Here is an 18,752-nt window from a genome sequence, read left to right as displayed (position 1 = left end):
GTAGGTGTTCTAAAACTTTTGACCGTATATATAATAATAATAATAATATATATTTTTGTTGCCTATTTGCATTTAATTTGGTTAATAATACCTGTCATATCAGTTTGCAAACAATGTAAAAACAAAAAATGATTGAGTTAATAAAGTCGCATACAAACATGGTCTCTTTTTTGCTTTCTTGAGTAAGGCACCTCCAAAATGCAGGTGTTTCAGCCCAGCTCAGTGCTTTCTATGGTGGTGGGGCAGCCAATGATAAATACTGAGCATAGAGGTTAGTAATGTTCTCTAGTTGCGCCATGATTGGCTCAGTGTTCTGTCACTCATGGGCACACTACATCAACGCAAAATCTACGGTGAGCTCAAAAATTCAAGCCCCTTGGGTGCTGCAATAGAGTTACATTAGAAGTGCCCATCCAAGAAGGCTCATTGGCAACAGATAAAATGACGTCAAATCATGCTATATCTACCATAGCTTTGATTGGACTTAGCTAGCAAGCTAGACAAGCAGTCATTGTCAAAAATCACATTGACAATCTACTGGCATATCCTTTTCAATTCTTGTCATACGAAGAGAAATGATAGATAAAACATATCGGTGTTCATCGGCCATTGGACGTAAACATTACACACACAACATATTGGAATTTGCAAATTCAACAATGAGTGGCTTGGAAGGAATCATTTGCTAACTGCAAGCATTGCAAAGCAATAACTAGCCTGCTATTCAGTGGAGTGGTTGTGTGGTCCAAGTCTGGGTTTAAGGGTCTCTTTTCCAAGCTTAAAAGGATGAACATTCAACACCATGGGCCAGAAAAGTTTGAATACAATGGCCATGCTGGCAATCCAGCATGACTTCTGCCGTGTTCAAAACAACTGGAAACTCTGAACTGGGAAATCTCAGACTTCAGTGAATTCAAGACAAGTGGGAACTAACTCTGAATACTTTTTGAACGGTCATCCAACTTGGAATTCCAAGTCAGGAACTCGGGCCTCTTTCTAGAGCTCCGACCTGAAGTGCACTGACGTCATGATTCAACCTAGTTTTTTTTCCAGAGTTCCCGGTTGTCTTGAAATCACCATAAGTCCAGAGTTTGCCAGACTTTGATGACAAAGTTTGAGGACAAAATTTGCCTACGACCGCCATGCTGTTCAAGTGAGCACAGCACAACAAGGTGAGTCCAAAAATGTCTTGTATGCTGATGCATAAATGATGTAATATGCCAGGGAGATATGTATACTGTAGCTAGGAAATGAATACTAAGTGTACAGTGGGGCAAAAAAGTATTTAGTCAGCCACCAATTGTGCAAGTTCTCCCACTTAAAAAGATGAGAGAGGCCTGTAATTTTCATCATAGGTACATTTCAACTATGACAGACAAAATTAGAAGAAAAAAATCCAGAAAATCACATTGTAGGATTTTTAATGAATTTATTTGCAAATTATAGTGGAAAATAAGTATTTGGTCAACAACAAAAGTTTCTCAATACTTTGTTATATACCCTTTGTTGGCAATGACAGAGGTCAAACGTTTTCTGTAAGTCTTCACAAGGTTTTCACACACTGTTGCTGGTATTTTGGCCCATTCCTCCATGCAGATCTCCTCTAGAGCAGTGATATTTTGGGGCTGTTGCTGGGCAATACGGACTTTCAACTTTTTTGTATTTTTATTTAACCTTTATTTAACTAGGCAAGTCAATTAATAAGAACAAATTCTTATTTACAATGACTCCCTTATACCATAGTTTGTACATCTCAATTGTCAGTAGAAACCACATTTGTTTAAGCATGTCAGCTATACAGTCTCAGCTATGTTTTTTTAAGCAGGAAATGAGGCTGAATTAACTGTTTTGCTGCCAGACAAGGCTTCGCTAATGGCCAGGTGTAGCAGTGGTAAGGATTCACTCCATGGAGCTGAAAATAAAACTCTGCTGTTGAGACAGCTTTATGTAGGCCTTACCAGTTTGTGTGCACCATTTGTCATTGTTATAGTGCAATTAATGTATTGTTTAGTGTTGTGTTGTATAGTGGCTTTGCTGGCATGCATCTAAAAAATATGTTTTTTTTGTTTGCCCCACCAAGATGTACATGCTAAAATCGCCACTGGATATTGTATATAATAATAGCATCAACATACATTATTGTTTAAGGCTAGCGGGACAAATTCCGATGAAACTGGAAGGAGCGCAATTAAAATAAATAATCATAAAAATTATGGATATTAAACATTTTACGTACATAGAAGTGTCCTATATTGGTTAAAAGCTTAAATTCTTGTCAATCTAACTGCACTGTCCGATTTACAGTAGGCTTTACAGGGAAAGCATGCCATGCGATTGTTTGAGGACGGCGCCCCACATCAAAATATTTGTCCAAGGAACAGGTTTCATAAATTCACAAATAGCGATTAAATATTCACTTACTTTTTTAAAATCTTCCTCTGATTTGTCATTCAAAGGGTCCCAGCTACAACATGTAGTGCCGTTTTGTTAGATAAAATCCTTCTTTTTGTCCCAAAAAGTCTGTTTAGTTGGCATCATCGATTTGAGTAGTCCACTCGTTCAACATTGAATCCAGAAAGCTACCGCTAAACTTTGTTAAAACAAGTCAAAATACATTTCTACCTAATCCTCAGGTACAATAAAATGTAATTAAACTATAATATTTCATACTGAAAGAAATATGTTCAATAGGAAAATGATGTCAGCAGGTGCATGTCCTCTTCGTCGCACACGCATACACGAATTTCCAAGTCTGTGTCCCTGTAGTAAAACTCACATTTCTTACTCTTTTTGGAAGAAACAAGCCTGAAACCTTGAACAAAGACTACTGACACCCAGTGGAAGCCATAGGAATTGCATAGTGGGAGCTAGATTAATTTTTTACCTATATGTTCCAATGGAAGAGCATGCATGGGCTCTCAAAAAACGATCCTGTTGGTTTTTCTTTGGATTTCCACCTACCATATCTATTGTGTTATAGTCTCCTACATTATTTTAACATTTCTGCAAACTTCAGAGTGTTTTCTTTCCAATGGTACCAATTATGTGCATATCCTGGCTTCAGGGCCTGAGCAACAGGCAGTTTACTTTGGGCACATCAGTCAGGTGGAAATAGACCCTAGCCTGAAGATGTTCTTAATTTAATTTCACATATATATTTAATTGTTTCCAATTTAATTACATTTTTATTACATGTCATCTTTTGATTCAACCATAATACATAATAAGCATCATCAACAGGGGGACCATATTGGGTGTACATGCACGTGAATATGTGACTTAACTTCAGTCCTATTTATGATATAATTTACAAAGATTATACTATTTTAATGTATTATATTTTCAAATAATGTTTTTTTTAATCAATTAGTATATTTGAGTTAAACAATAATATTTGTTGTAATATATGTTCTGTCTTTTATAGTGTATTAACCTGAAATTGTAACCAACTTCTATGGCTTGTTTAAAAATAACAATATTTTGGAGATTATTTAATTTTCAAATATCCGAAAGTGAGAGGTTTGAATCTGAATAAAGAGAAAAAGGCCATTCTTGAACACAGGGTGAGACATTCTTACGAATATGCTAGAGAACCCGTTTGGATTAAAGTACTGCTTTTGTATGACTGCTTTAATATTGAATCATTTCTGCCCTCCGAATTAATATTCATTATATATTTTAAATTTTGTCTGACTTGACATTCCAAAATAAAAATGAATATTTTTTGCTCACATAATAAAAAAACGGTGATATGACTGTATGTAATATAGTGTATATCATAATTTAGTTAATTTAGTTCTAATCCAGAGAAGTAAGAAACATAATCTAGAGCCTCTATGAGTCCATGGAGGGATCCAAATTGTGGATGTAAAAGAAAACATGAATCATCAGCCTACAATAACACCTTTGTTTTTAAGCCCTGGATTTCTAGCTCCTTGATATTATTGATGGATCTGATTTCAATAGCAAAAATTTTGATGGCTATACATTTGCCGATGTGAACAACCTTGTTTTACTCCTCTTGACAGTTTAATACTTTCTGAGAAGTAGTCATTATTTACTATTTTACACATAGGGTTCCTAACATAACTTTAACCCATTGTGTAAGAGATTCTCCAAAATTGAAATATCCCGGGCATTTATATAAAAATGCTAGTCGTACTTTATCAAAATACTTTTCTAAGTCAGCTATGAATACCAGGCCCGGTTTCCCAGATTTTCAATAGTGTTATATTGTTCCCAGTACTTGTCCTATATTATCTCTAATGTATTGTCCATGTAAAAAAAAACTTAATAATATACAAGAATACCTTTTAAATTCTATGCGCTATGCATTTTGCTAGAATTTTTGGGTGTCAACACTGAAGTGCATGGGCCTCCAATTTTTTTAATGGACTGGATCTTTATATTACCACCTGGGTCACCTGGATCATGTTTCAGTAACTTTTTTTATTTTTAATTCACCTTTATTTAACCAGGTAGGCTAGTTGAGAACAAGTTCTCATTTGCAACTGCGACCTAGCCAAGATAAAGCATAGCAGTGTGAATAGACAACACAGAGTTACACATGGAGTAAACAATTAACAAGTCAATAACACAGTAGAAAAAAAGGGGCGTCTATATACATTGTGTGCAAAAGGCATGAGGAGGTAGGCGAATAATTACAATTTTGCAGATTAACACTGGAGTGATAAATGATCAGATGGTCATGTACAGGTAGAGATATTGGTGTGCAAAAGAGCAGAAAAGTAAATAAATAAAAACAGTATGGGGATGAGGTAGGTAAAAATGGGTGGGCTATTTACCGATAGACTATGTACAGCTGCAGCGATTGTTTAGCTGCTCAGATAGCAGATGTTTGAAGTTGGTGAGGGAGATAAAAGTCTCCAACTACAGCGATTTTTGCAATTTGTTCCAGTCACAGGCAGCAGAGAACTGGAACGAAAGGCGGCCAAATGAGGTGTTGGCTTTAGGGATGATCAGTGAGATACACCTGCTGGAGCGCGTGCTACGGATGGGTGTTGCCATCGTGACCAGTGAACTGAGATAAGGCGGAGCTTTACCTAGCATGGACTTGTAGATGACCTGGAGCCAGTGGGTCTGGCGACGAATATGTAGCGAGGGCCAGCCGACTAGAGCAAGAATCAGACCTTATTGTTGAGTATCTGATAATGTAAAACTTTTATAGGAGTGGTTAAAACATGCTAATAACGGTCCTCTGAGTATATCAACAAATATTTGGTATTCCTCAACTGGTATGCCATCCAGCCCTGGAGTTTATAATAATAAATAAAGGCTATAATTGCATCAAGAAGTTCCTCCTCTGAAATGTGGCTTTCAAATGAGTCTTTCTGTACAGTTGTTAATTAACAGCTGTATTAATGGAAAGAAATCTTTACAATTAACTATTTTTAACCTTCATTTAACTAGGCAAGTCAGTTAAGAACAAATTCTTATTTGCAATGATGGCCTACCCCGGCCAAACCTGGACGACGCTGGGCCAATTGTGCGCCACCCTATGGGACTCCCAATCACGGCCGGTTGTGATGCAGCCTGGAATCAAACCAGGGTGTCTGTATTGACGTCTGAAGCACTGAGATGCAGTGCCTTAGACCGCTGCACCACTCGGGAGTCCCAAACATGACATTTCAATAAAATCGTTTGGTGAATCATGGGTCATTTGTTTAAGTAAATTATTTTTGGTAGCATGCTTAATATGTTGAAGATAAAAAGAAATTGGTGCAATTTTCCCCATATTCCATCCAGTCCGCTTTATTTTTTATAATATATTACATTTGATCTTTCTTGAATAAGTTCCTCCAGTTCTGTTTGTTTTTCCTCTAAATTGTTCTGTGTCTCTATGGGACAGTTTTTTTGCTATCTATCTGTACTATTTCTATTGTTAATATGAACTCTTTTGACCTAAATGGCTTTTGTTTTAAAGATGAGTATTGAATTGCATGGCCTCTAAAGACACATTTGAAAGTGTCCCATACAATAATGGGATCTGCTGTATCTATGCTATGTTGGGAAAGTCAGTTATTAACTATTCTGTCCTGGTTAAAAACAAGTTGTCATCCAACAGCCTTTGATTACATTTCCAATATCCTCACCAATGTGGAAAATCTGTAAGAGTGATGTAAATTTCAATTATTTGATGGTCCGACCACATTCTGTCCCCTATCAACACGTTTTAAACTTTTGGAGCGAGCGAGAATGACATAAGAAAGTAGTGAAGACAACTAGCTTGATTGAGCCTATCAAATCAAAGTTCATTTGTCATGTGCGCCAAAAACAACAGGTGTAGGTAGACCTTACGCTTACATACAGGCTCTAAATAGTGCAAAAAAGGTATTAGGTGAACAATAGGTAAGTAAAGAAATAAAAACAACAGTAAAAAATAACAGTAGCGAGGCTATAAAAACAGCTAGGCTACATACAGACACCAGTTAGTCAGACTGATTGAGGTAAGCCAATGTGCGGGAGCACTGGTTGGTCGGGCCAATTGAGGTAGTATGTACATGAATGTATAGTTAAAGTGACTATGCATATATGATAAACAGAGAGTAGCAGCAGCGTAAAAGAGGGGTTGGAGGGGAACACAATGCAAATAGTCCGGGTAGCCATTTGATTCAGGAGTCTTATGGCTTGGGGGTAAAAACTGTTGAGAAGCCTTTTTGTCCTAGACTTGGCACTCCGGTACCGCTTGCCATGCGGTAGTAGAGAGAACAGTCTATGATTGGGGTGGCTGGGGTCTTTGATAAATGTTATGGCCCTCTGTAGTGCCTTGCGGTCGGAGGCCAAACAATTGCCGTACCAGGCAGTGAAGCAACCAGTCAGGATTCTCTCAATGTTACTGCTGTAGAACCTTTTGAAGATCTCAGGACCCATGCCAAATCTTTTTAGTTTCCTGAGGGAGAAGAGGTGCTGACGTGCACTCTTCACAACTGAGTGGGGTGTATGTGTACCATGTTAATTCCTCAGTGATGTGGACACAGAGGAACTTGAAGCTCTCGACTCCCTTCACTACAGCCCCTTCGATGTGGATGGGGGCGTGCTCGCACCGTTGTTCGTTTTCTGGAGTCCACGATCAGCTCCGTTGTCTTGCTGATGTTGAGGGAGAGGTTGTCCTGGCACCACACTGCCAGCTCTCTGACCTTCTCCCTATAGAATGCCTCATCGGTTATCAGTCTTACCACCGTCGTGTCATCAGTAAACTTGATGATGGTGTTGGAGTTGTCCATGGCCACGCAGCCCTGGGAGAACAGGGAGAACAGGAGAGGACTAAGCACCCACCCCTGAGGGACCCCGTGTTGGTCAATGTGGCGGATCTGTTGTTTCCTACCCGCACTGCCTGAGTGTGGCCCGTCAGGAAGTCCAGGATTCAGTTGCACAGGAAGGTGTTCAGATCTTGATAATGAGCTTGGAGGGGTCCATGGTGTTGAATGCTGAGACGTAGTCAAAGAACAGCATTCTTACGTAGGTATTCCCTTTTGTCCAGGTGGGTAAGGGCAATGTGGAGTGCAATAGAGATCATCTGTGGATCTGCTGTTTTCAGTCAGGATCTCAGAGATCACTGCCTCATTGCCTGCATCCGCTATGGGTCCACGGTCAAACAACCACCCCTCATCACTGTTGGGGCTGTGCACAAATTGGAGTGGGTCCAGGGTGTCTGGGATGATGGTGTTGATGTGAGCCATGACCGGCCTTTCAAAGCATTTCATGGCCACAATCCAATGAGCATCAGAGTCAGCGTAGTAGGATTCGATCTTGGTCCTGTAATGGCGCCTTGCCTGTTTTATGGCTCGCCGGTGGTCGTTGTGGGATTTCTTATAAGCGTCTTGATTAATGTCTCGCTCCTTGAAATTGGAAGCTCTAGCCTTTAGCTTAGTGCTAATGTTCGCTGTAATCCATGGCTTTTGGTTGGGTTATGTACGGACAGTCACAATGGGGATGACGATGTCGATGCACTTATTTATGAAGCTGGTGACTGATGTTGTAAATCTCAGAACATATTCCAGTCTGTGCTATAGCGAAAGAGTCATGTAATTTAACATCTGATTTGTCAGACCACTTCCGTATTGAACTACGCTCGCTTCGAGGCAAACAACACATTACCTCCTGTTTGAGTTTTTTGCTTGTAAGCAGGAATCAGGAGGATCGAGCTATGGTCTGATTTGCCAAAGGGAGGGCAAGGGAGAGCCTTGTATGCATTTCTGTGTGTGGAGTAAATGTGATCTAGAGTTTGTCGCCTCTAGCTGCACAGGTGACATGCTGGTAAAAATGAGGTAAAACGGATTTCAGTTGTCCTGCATTAAAATGACCAGCCATGAGAAATGTCACCTCTGAATGTGCATTTTCTTGTTTGCTTACGGCCCTATACAGCTTGTCTAGTGCGGTCTTAGTGCCTGCATCGGTTTGTGGTGGCAAATAGACAGCTATGAAAAATACAGATGAAAACTCTCTTGGTAGATAGTATGGTCTGCAGCTTATCATGAGGTATTCTAACTCGTGCAAGCAAAAACTCAAGACTTAACATTAGACATTGCGCACCAGCTGTTGTTAACAAAGAGACACACCCCTCCCCCTCTCACCTTACCCAAGTCTGCCATCTGGTCTTGAGGATGCATAGAAATACCAGCAACTCCGAGAAACATAGGACCTTACAGTTTTTCAGGTCCCATTGATAGGATAGTCTCTAGCAGAGCTAATCGAGATTGCACCTTCGACAACAAAACACTCACGCTCATCTCATACTCATCTTTAAAACAAAAGCGATTTAGGTCAAAAGAGTTCATATGTGACCCAATTCAGGAAACTAGATGTATGTCACAAGTCACAACTTCACAGGAAAGTAATTTTACGAAAAACATGTTTTTCTTATCAAAATGCATTTTTTTGGCAGAAATGCCTTCTTGAACATGTGAGCTTTCGGGATATTTTGTCAGGACAAGATGCTAGAATATGCATATAATTGACAGCTTAGGATAGAAAACACTCTAAAGTTTCCAAAACTGTAAAAATATTGTCTGTGAGTATAACAGAACTGATATTGCAGGCAAAAGTCTGAGAAAAATCCAATCCGGAAGTGCCTCATGTTTTGAAAGCGCTGCGTTCCAATGCGTCCCTATTGAGCAGTGAATGGGCTATCAACCAGATTACTTTTTCTCCGTATTCCCCAAGGTGTCTACAGCATTGTTACGTAGTTTTACGCATTTATGTTGAAGAATATCCGTAAGCGGCTACATTGCGCAACTGGTCACCTGATGGCTCCCAGAGTGATTCTCGCGTAAAATACAGAGGTAGCCATTATTCCAATCGGTCCTACTGAAAAAACAATTGTCCCGGTGGATATATTATCGAATAGATATTTGAAAAACACCTTGAGCATTGATTATAAACAACCTTTGCCATGTTTCTGTCGATATTATGGAGCTAATTTGGAATATTTTTCGGTGTTTTCGTGATTGCAATTTCCGGGCAATTTCTCAGCCAAACGTGAAGAACAAACTGAGCTATTTCATCCTACAAAAATAATATTTTGGGAAAAAAGGAACATTGGCTATCTAACTGGGAGTCTCGTGAGTGAAAACAGCCGAAGCTCCTCAAAGCTAAACGATTTAATTTGATTGCTTTTCTGATTTCCGTGACCAAGTTACCTGCTGCTGGCTGGACAAAATGCTATGCTAGGCTATCAATAAACTTACACAAATGCTTGTCTAGCTTTGGCTGTAAAGCATATTTTGAAAATCTGAGATGACAGGGTGATTAACAAAATGCTAAGCTGTGTCTCAATATATTTCACTTGTGAATTTCATGAATAGGAATATTTTCTAGGGATATTTATGTTTGTTGCGTTATGCTAATTAGTGTCAGTCGATTATTACGCTCCCTCATGCGGGACAGGGGGTCATTAGAGGTTAAGCCACAGAAAAATTGTTGGTTAAGCCACAGAAAAAGTCAGCAACCTTCCCACTAGCCATGATTGGCTGAGATAATGAGTGGGCTGGACATGCCAAGAGAGGAGTTCGGATTGGTTTGCCATAGAATCAGAATGTGTTGGTAATCCTGTCAAACGCTTCTTTAAAAAAATGTATTGTGTAGAGGAGTTGCATAAGTGTGGCTCTCCACTTTCTGGAGGATCAAGTTTTGAAATCAGTGGAATCAGAGTATGATAGCTAAAGAGATGGAGGAAACACCTTTCTCCGGATTACATCTTCAAACTAAGGGCAACCATGGCACGGCATTCCTGACAGGGAGACGCGTCCATGCACGATGATGTTTACAGGTAAGATAGTCTAGTGTTAGCTTTTTAGATATGACACATTTTCTAATTTTGACAGGAAGTGGTTTAATTTCAAGCTAAAATGTACCGTTAGCTAGCTAGCTAACGTTAGCCAGCTGGCTCCCTAACTGACGTTATTATTCATTTCCCAGAGCCGTGCTCTGTTCTACTTAGAACCTAATGTTAGCTAGCTAACATTAAATATGGTTTGTTAGCTCCCAGCACTGTGGCATTGTTGGCACTGTTTACTGTTTAACTAGCTAACGTTGGCTGGTTGGCTCGTTAGCTAACGTTACGTGATGTGTGTACAACACCCGTTGAATATGGGCAGTGTCAGTAAACATCGGTAAAAAAAGAGTAATGAAATTGCTGCCAGCAGAGCTGGTTAGGCTGTTTTCATGTTATCCAGAGGTAAACAAATCATCGGCCAGTGCTTGACGCTCTGGCGCTCGAGATCGAAATGAGATGGGTGGGGCTAAAGCTTAGGGTGAGGGTGTGAACGATGATGAATGGGTGTAGACAAAGAAGTGCTCTTCACAAGATAGCAAAACATTAAAAGGAGATTTTCTCACAAGTGAGTTTACAAGTTGAACAACTTTCGAAGCAGAATTGCTTTCCCATTGTTCCTCAAATACAGTGTATGATCTTCCATTTTGTCGCTCTGAGTCTCTACTTTTATATAATGTAAAAAAAAAAACATTTCAAATTTTGCTACTTAAAGACCAAATCCATGTGGTGAGTCATAAATCAACAATGGAAATAGAGGGACTAACAGTACAGATAGATAGCAATAAAACTGTCCCATAGAGGTACAGAATAAGTTAGAGGAAAACCAAAAAGTACTGGAGAAACTTATTCAAGAACGATCAAGTGTAATATATTATAAAAAATAAAGCGAACTGGATGGAATATGGAGAAAATCAGCATTTAAAAAAAAAATCTTTAACATAGAAATGCTACCAAAAATTATTTACTGAAACTTGTTACAAATGAAGGAGTTAATCGCGGTCTACATGCTCGCTGACGTAATCTCCTTATGGCGTGGCGTCGCTTGTGTCACGTCCACTCCCGCTTCCCCACTACAGCCCTCGACATCACCAGTTTAATAACCACCGGTCCTGGCAACCCATCTTTACGCACACCTGAGTCTCGTCATCAGTCACACCTGAACTTCATTACTCCCTTGATTACCTACCCTTTATTTAGCACTCTTCAGTTATCAGTCAGCAAGTAGTATTGTTAGTGTTTCCATGTCAGACGTATCTTTTGGTTTGTATCATTCCATAACTGCGCCTGCTTCCTGACTCCCTGCATCTATGTTACAGCTTGCCTCTTTTTTGCCACCGCTTCCTCTTTCGAGTCCTGGGATCAGGGTCCAGAGTAAGCAGAACGTCCAGGGCTGTCGACTTGTTAAAGTAGAAATCTTCATCCAAATTGAGGTTATTGATCACTGTTCTGATGTCCAAAAGCTGTTTTCAGTCATGGGAAATTATGGCGGAGACATTATGTGCAAAAAAATGTAAGATCAGCATAGAAAATAATGAAAAAAAAAACAGCAGGAGCCTCTAAGACGGCAGCCCCATGTTCAAACTCCTTCATTCTCCTCACCTTGAGGGGAAAGTGCTGTGTGACCTCCGGCAGGTAGTGGACGCCAGCCTTGGTGCTGTGCAGCGCCACAACCAGAAAGTACTCAAAGAGCTGGCGTTGATGTAGCTCCTTCAGATTCCTGGTGAGGTCCAGAGAGCTGTGTTTATTACAGTACTGACCCTCACCCGGCTGGCTCAGGATAGACTGGACTGAGGACATGCGCTGCCGATGGGCTGTGAGAGGGGAAGGAGGGTATGGAAGGAAAAGCAAAGGTAATGAAAGAAGGAGAGGGGTAGAAAAAGGGAAGATTAATTTGATACTGACAGAAGCACTTTATGGAATTGTGAAAGATGTCAGTTGGTCACATAGTACCTTTAGCCCTGTCCTCTGTCTCACTCTCTGAGTCAGTGTTTTCATCTGTGACTGCAACAAAAATGAAAAAAGTGTTACAAAAGGGAGAGCATTGAAATAATGTTTTGGGGGTTGAAAGAATCTCACACTCACCTCTCCCTGAGCTGGTCTCAGCAATGTGATACACCCTCCTCAGATGTTTCTTTCCAACACGAGCCTCAAAGATACTGTTGATTTTAAGCACATCCTGTTGGAAGAATGAATGTTAGAAATATCAATATTGGATATACACTGAGTATACAAAACATTAAGAATACCTTTCCATGACATAGATTGACCAGGTGAATCCAGGTGAAAGCTATGATCCCTTGTTGATGTTACTTGTTAAATCCACTTCAATCAGTGTAGATGAAGGGGAGCAGACAGGTTAAAGAAGGATGTTTAATAAGCCTTGAGACAATTGATATATGGATTGTGTATGTGTGCCATTCAGAGGGTGAATTGGCAAAACAAAATATTTAAGTGCCTTTTGAACGGGGTATGGTAGTAGGTGCCAGGCGCACCGGTTTGTGTCAAGAACTGCAATGCTGCTGGGTTTTTCACACTCAACAGTTTCCCATGTGTATCAACTGTGTGAAGCATTGGAGACAACATGGGCCAGCATCCCTGTGGAACGCTTACGACACCTTGTAGAGTCCATGCCCCGATGAACTGAGGCTGTTCAGAGGGCAAAAGGGGGGAGGGGGTGTGCAACTCAATATTAGCAATGTGTTCCTAATGTTTGGTATACTCAGTGTATAGGAGAAGGAGAGGAGACGAGGAGAGGAAGCCACTTAAGACTATTGAGATTCCCCCACAGTCTCTTACCATTGGTATCCTCCTGCAGGCGTGGTTATAGGAATCTCCTCCAGACAGCCAGTGGGGCAGCTCATCTGCGCTGTGAGGGGTCGACTGGGGGCTGAGCCGGGGGGGAGATGCTACTCCTCCACTATCACTACGGTGATGGTTGGTCTTACGCAGATCTGGAAGCTTGAAGCTGCAACTCCCACCAGAGTTCTGTCTGAAGAAACCAGGCCTGGAGATCTGCACAGAGACTAAAAATAATCAGATCAATCTGTGAAGTAAAGTAAGTCATAAGCTAATGTAAAGGACATCGCACTGCTTGCTTAGCGAGTACCGCTTCCTCCTGATTTGGCTCATGAGACTCAAACCCAAGATCTCTGCCCCGCAAACACACACATCTTACCCAGTCATGCCACTGAAAAGCTGGCTATCCAACAGCGCATGTGGAGACACTTCAGGCTGAGGAGTGAGCATCACAGATCCCCATCTGCTACACTGACACAAACTGTCATGACTGTTATGTCATCATTAAGACAGTGTTATGTACCTTGGAGCATTCTGACCCAGGAGAGGAAGGTAGAGAAGGTTGTGATGAGCACTGACTGGATACCTCAATGTCCTCATATGGATTCTCCTTGGAAGAGTCTGCAGGAAGACCAAAGATAATTAAACACTATTGAATTTAGTTCAAATTATTATTTGTGATTAGATCAGTTTTTTTATTCTTCACCTGTAATAATTTCATAATGATGATAAGGTGGATGACATGATGGAATGTCCTCAAACTCAAATGATTTCCTGTGAAGGAACAAAAGAAAGGGGGAAATACTTAGAATATATTGTGTGTATGTTTATATGAGAGTGAATGAATTACTGTTAGTGTGAATTTAGTGTTGTCTGTTCTGTATGGCTATTTTACCTCCTGGGGTTGTCTCTATCTCTTTGTCTGTCTGTCCTGGGTCTCCTGTAGATGTTGGGGGAAGGCTGGTTGGACAGAGGTGGAGGGGAGATGGAAGGCAGTGGGGGCAGATTCCTCTGCCCTTTCCCATGTCTCGGTAATGAGCGGGTCCTCGCTTCAAATTTGGAGAGGTGCTGAAAGGTACGTTGCTGGAAGGTGCGCTGGGGTTTGGGGACCGGGTTTATGGGTGGTGACCCTGGCTCTGTGTACACATTCTGCAGGTCTCGTCCCTCTTGCCCACCTTGCCTTGACTCCCCAAACATCTCATCGGCATCCAATGTTCCTAAAATGGATTCTATCTCTCTTCTCTTGGCCTCTACATGTGTATCTCTGCTAGGTGGGCAGAAGTAGTTGCCAGGTAGCTCTAGAGGACTTTTGCTGGGGTTCTCCTCCCTCATGGTCTGCTCCAGCTTCTTGAAGAGAGTGAAGACGGCTCTCTGCTCCACCAGTCTCCTACCATTGTCTTTCTTCAGCATCCCCATCACCTGCTCCTTCACAGGCTCCACAGTAGGCCGAGAAACCCCTGCCCTTCCTATGATCGCTTTCCCAAGGTTCTGCTGCTTTTCCCTGCTGGCCAGCCTGCTGCAGTGTCCTTTATGCTGCTCCTCGGAGGGTCTGACATCCTTCTTCTGTAGGGATTCAGTTATTTTCACAGTAGTGTCCTTTACATGCCCCACAGGCGAGGTAGTCCTCAAATTCCCAGCCATTTCTACATTATCTTTCCCATGGTTCTGCTGTGTCTCCTTGCTGGCTGGTCTACTCCAGTGCTCGATGGTGGTTCTGGAATCAATCTTTTTTAGGGATTCTGTTATTTTCCCAATAGGAACTGTAGTGACTGTTGGGGAGATATGCTCTATGTTCTCCTTCCCATTGTTCTTCTGCTTCTCCCTGTTGGTTGGTCTTTCGCAGTCCTCAATGGTGGGTTTGGAATCACTCTTAATTAAGGAGTCAGTTCTTTCCACAATACTCTGAGTGGGTGTAGTTGTAGCTGTTGTTAATGTTGGGGATGGGGAAGACTCCTTTCCTTCCCACTTTGAGATCTTGTCTTTGATGGTGGCATGGGGAGGTTTGGAGAGTGTTCTGCCTCCAGCCAAGGTGTTCCTCTCAGCCTGCATAGTTATGCTTGGGACCTCCAGCAGGTTGTTTAGGTTGTTTAGGGAGATGAGAGGCAGATTGGTTGCCCTTCCCTGTCCTGGCACTGCCCTGGCCTGTTGTTAGGGTCTGTAGGTGCACTGTCCCCTTTCAGAAGGCCACGTCTGAAATATCAGTCCAAATGGTAGTCAACACAACGCACAACGGCTACTAAACCATATTAACACAGGCAACTAAAACTTTTAGACCTCAAACACAACCTTGAATTTTCAATTCAGGCAAAATAGACTTTAAAATATATTGTAGACCTCAAATTCTCCATTTAGTCAACATAAAAAGACAATAACAACAGGACTCATTTAAGGAACATTCCAGTCTGTTCAGTCATTGATGGGAAAGTCAGGGTCTTTAGTCTGGCGGTAGCATAAATGTCATGAGGACAGGCCTGTGACCGACCATATCCTTCTCACAGAGCTTCAGTAAACAAACACATACTTGGACCAGAGCCACATGGACCAGAGCCAACTAAAACTGTTTTGTTTTAGATGGAAATAAGCAAATAGATTAAATAAGCATTCTGAACCCAAATAAACACTTAACAGTCGTTAATTAAAGAGAAACTGAATTAGTTGTATGTGTGTTGATGGTTTTGAATTGGGAAGTGTATTAGTAGTTGAAAGAATAGTATGGCTTAAGGGGAACCACTTTACATTGTAACCATGATCTTCTTGGTGACTTTTTTTTTTAATGGACCCATAAATATTCCCCCAACATTACAGGTCCCCACTCTCATCATACTCACTTGTTAACAATTTGGTAAAGGCAGTCCTGCCCTGCAGTCATCATGCTAGCAGACTCCATTCTCAGCATACACCTGTAGAGAGAGAGAGAGACAGGAAGATAGAGACAATTTTCAAATTACAGTTACACACAAAGGGATACTGCAGAAAAAAAGAGAGAGAGAGAGATCAGATATTTTGGATTCCCTTAATCCTAGTTCTAGTCATGCAGATATGTCTATGAAGCTCATAAAATCACTAGCCAGACATCTAGAGTCGAGGCATCTCTATCCCAGTGAGACTGAATCAGTGTAAGAATAGTATCCTATAACTGATTTTCCACCTCTCATTCATTCCTCACATCTGGTTTCCTACAGTATTTTGCACAGCCAGTTAAGTCTCATGCAAAACCATGACAAAAATAGTTTAGATCCCATGGGGGGCTAAGTCAGCACACAAATAAAACATTTGAGTCACAAATAACTATTGGAGAGGGAGTACTGATACTTTTGAACCCCTGTCACTGTCACAATGGCAAATGGAAATGTTTTAACCACTCTATGAGACTCTACTCTGTCTCTGTATCTCAGTTCTCAGGGCATTGTCTCTCAGTTCACTGGCTTCTGAGAAGATCTTGGGTAGAGTTTCCCAAGCAGACCCTTTTAGACCGCATGTCTGCCACTTGAATAATGTTTACATCACTCATATCATATGAATGTACTGTATTTTATACCATCTATTGTACCTTGCCTATGCCGCTCGGCCATCGCTCATCCATATATTTATATGTTCATATTCTCATTCATCCCTTTAGATTTGTGTGTATTAGGTAGTTGTTGGGGAATTGTTGGATTACTTGTTAGATATTACTGCACTGTCGGAACTAGAAGCACAAGCATTTCGCTACACTCCCACCATGTGTATGTGACCAATAAAATGTGATTTGATGCTGTATACTAAGTCGTAGATAAGTTGAAAAAGCACCAGGGGTTCACATACTGCTGGATATACAGCAGGACATACATAATATCACATTATTCTCGCTTATCAGCCTTGTAGAGGTCCTACAATTCTGACACAGGACAAGAAATGAATACAATATTATCAAACTCAGCCAATGCACAAATCGTCATCTGGTCGTCCTTACCTTTCTCTGTTGCACAGACCTTGTGAGTCTACCAGTGGAACAGGAGCTCATTTCCACATCAGTGACCCTTGATACAACAGCATCATTATCCATGACTTCCTCAATCACAAGCAGGTCAACTCCTCTCTCATATACTATATGTTGCCATACTAAGATCTGCCTCTCCTTTCCCACGACTCCAACACTAGTCATCAATCATCTCTCACACACTGTGGAAAACATGTCTTGGCTTATTATGAAGAAGTGTATCTCAAAGGTTGCATCAAGTCCAACGCAGCTCCAAGGCTTTAGTAGTCTGATTTAGTATTTCCCTCTATATGCTTTATTTGCCATGTATCCTAAAGGAATAGCTGACCCCTTTCTCCTAAACTCGCTCTCCCACTATAGCTGCAGACCCCTCCCACTCTTACACAATGGTCCCTTCCCAGCTAACTGAAAGTTCTGGTGCCTCTCCACCACTTCTCATCTTAAGCTAGATCATTGGACATTTTAGCTGGCTGAGGTTCAGTTGACTTGCAATGTAATAGGTTCAAATTAATTCATCCACTGTGCAGGGATTATTCACTTTTCTGTCAAGAAGTTCATTTCTGTAGCAAGGATTTTGTTTTACTGTTCCGAGGTCATTGTTTCCATTGGTCTGTTTCTCTACCTCTATCTGCTGTTTATTGTGATTACGGCAACTTGAAGTTCATAACTATTTCATAACATGATGATTAGGACAAACTTATCGATTTAAGTTAGTAAACAACTGCTAGTCCAAGAGAAAGGGGAATTGAAGGCAGTGACAACTATATACATTTTCCTAAAAACCATGTGTTGAACCTCTCATGGCAACTGTCTATCTGCACCACTGTTGCAATGCAACTGTGCCTACACATTTCGATCCCCAGCCTGCTACAAGAACTACATCTTTCTGTATGTAACATACTGAAAAACAACTTTAATATGTCATTATGTAGCAACAGGTTATTGCAATATCCCAGTCTATTACTTTTAAGATCTTCATATCATAACTTTAAATAATTATGCATTATTATTTTCAACTAACTTTGCATCAACGGTTTCAGTGCAACAACAGAGACCACACACACAGCACATGCAGCACTTCTTACAATAACATAATACAACAGTTTCTCAAAAAACTTTCACTTACCTGTGTTCACCTTACATGACGACCATTTTGAGACACTTGACACGCTGCGAGTCCCGCCTCTCCCATCTCCTCATTGGTTTTTAGGATCGTATACCCAAGTGGGTGATTGAAAGATGAACTGAGGTCCACACCCCAGTTGGTGGTGGTAATTCACCTTAAAGTTGGTTGCCAACCTCCATATAGTGTCCAAAGAATAAGAAGAAGGAGCCTGAAGGAGGAGAGATTACTGGAAACAAACTTGGTTGACCATTTTATCTGTGGATTAATTGTCGGAATAGAGGACCTTGTGCATTTCAAGTAAAATAACAACCCAATGTTTATATCCCAGGACAACAGCAAGCTAGCTAGCTAAATTGACATACATGTTTCCTGCTTTTCGACCTGTCCCCAAATTAATATAGTTGGTTCTGTATTGATTTTGAGGAAGGAAAAGATATTCAAATTGTATGATGCTCTTCATCCATGGGTATTGATAAAAAAGATAGACAGAGAGTTCAATTTACTTCAAAGAACAGAGAGAGCCCAGTAAACATGACCACATTTACCCAATGCAGGTA

The 18,752-nt window shown here is 40.9% G+C and overlaps 1 protein-coding gene across 2 annotated transcripts in view; it reads right to left on the bottom strand.

Annotated features, from left to right (window-relative positions):
- LOC112216752 (DENN domain-containing protein 2A) overlaps nt 1–17,410 on the bottom strand; it is a 48,801-nt gene extending 31,391 nt beyond the window's left edge. For both annotated transcript variants that reach the window (XM_024376800.2, XM_024376801.2), the window contains exons 1-9: nt 17,043–17,410; nt 15,919–15,990; nt 13,986–15,280; nt 13,797–13,864; nt 13,614–13,711; nt 13,091–13,306; nt 12,377–12,470; nt 12,245–12,295; nt 11,894–12,105 (exon numbers count right to left, since the gene is read on the bottom strand). In XM_024376800.2, the coding sequence (XP_024232568.1) occupies nt 11,894–12,105; nt 12,245–12,295; nt 12,377–12,470; nt 13,091–13,306; nt 13,614–13,711; nt 13,797–13,864; nt 13,986–15,139 (1,893 nt within the window). In that variant the 5' untranslated portion in view covers nt 15,140–15,280; nt 15,919–15,990; nt 17,043–17,410. The remainder of the gene's footprint in view (nt 1–11,893; nt 12,106–12,244; nt 12,296–12,376; nt 12,471–13,090; nt 13,307–13,613; nt 13,712–13,796; nt 13,865–13,985; nt 15,281–15,918; nt 15,991–17,042) is intronic.
- Nucleotides 17,411–18,752: the final 1,342 nt, after the last annotated feature.

Source organism: Oncorhynchus tshawytscha, linkage group LG17 (genome assembly GCF_018296145.1).
Source record: "Oncorhynchus tshawytscha isolate Ot180627B linkage group LG17, Otsh_v2.0, whole genome shotgun sequence".
NCBI lineage: Eukaryota > Metazoa > Chordata > Actinopteri > Salmoniformes > Salmonidae > Oncorhynchus > Oncorhynchus tshawytscha.
This window is presented reverse-complemented; position numbering and strand designations above follow the sequence as displayed.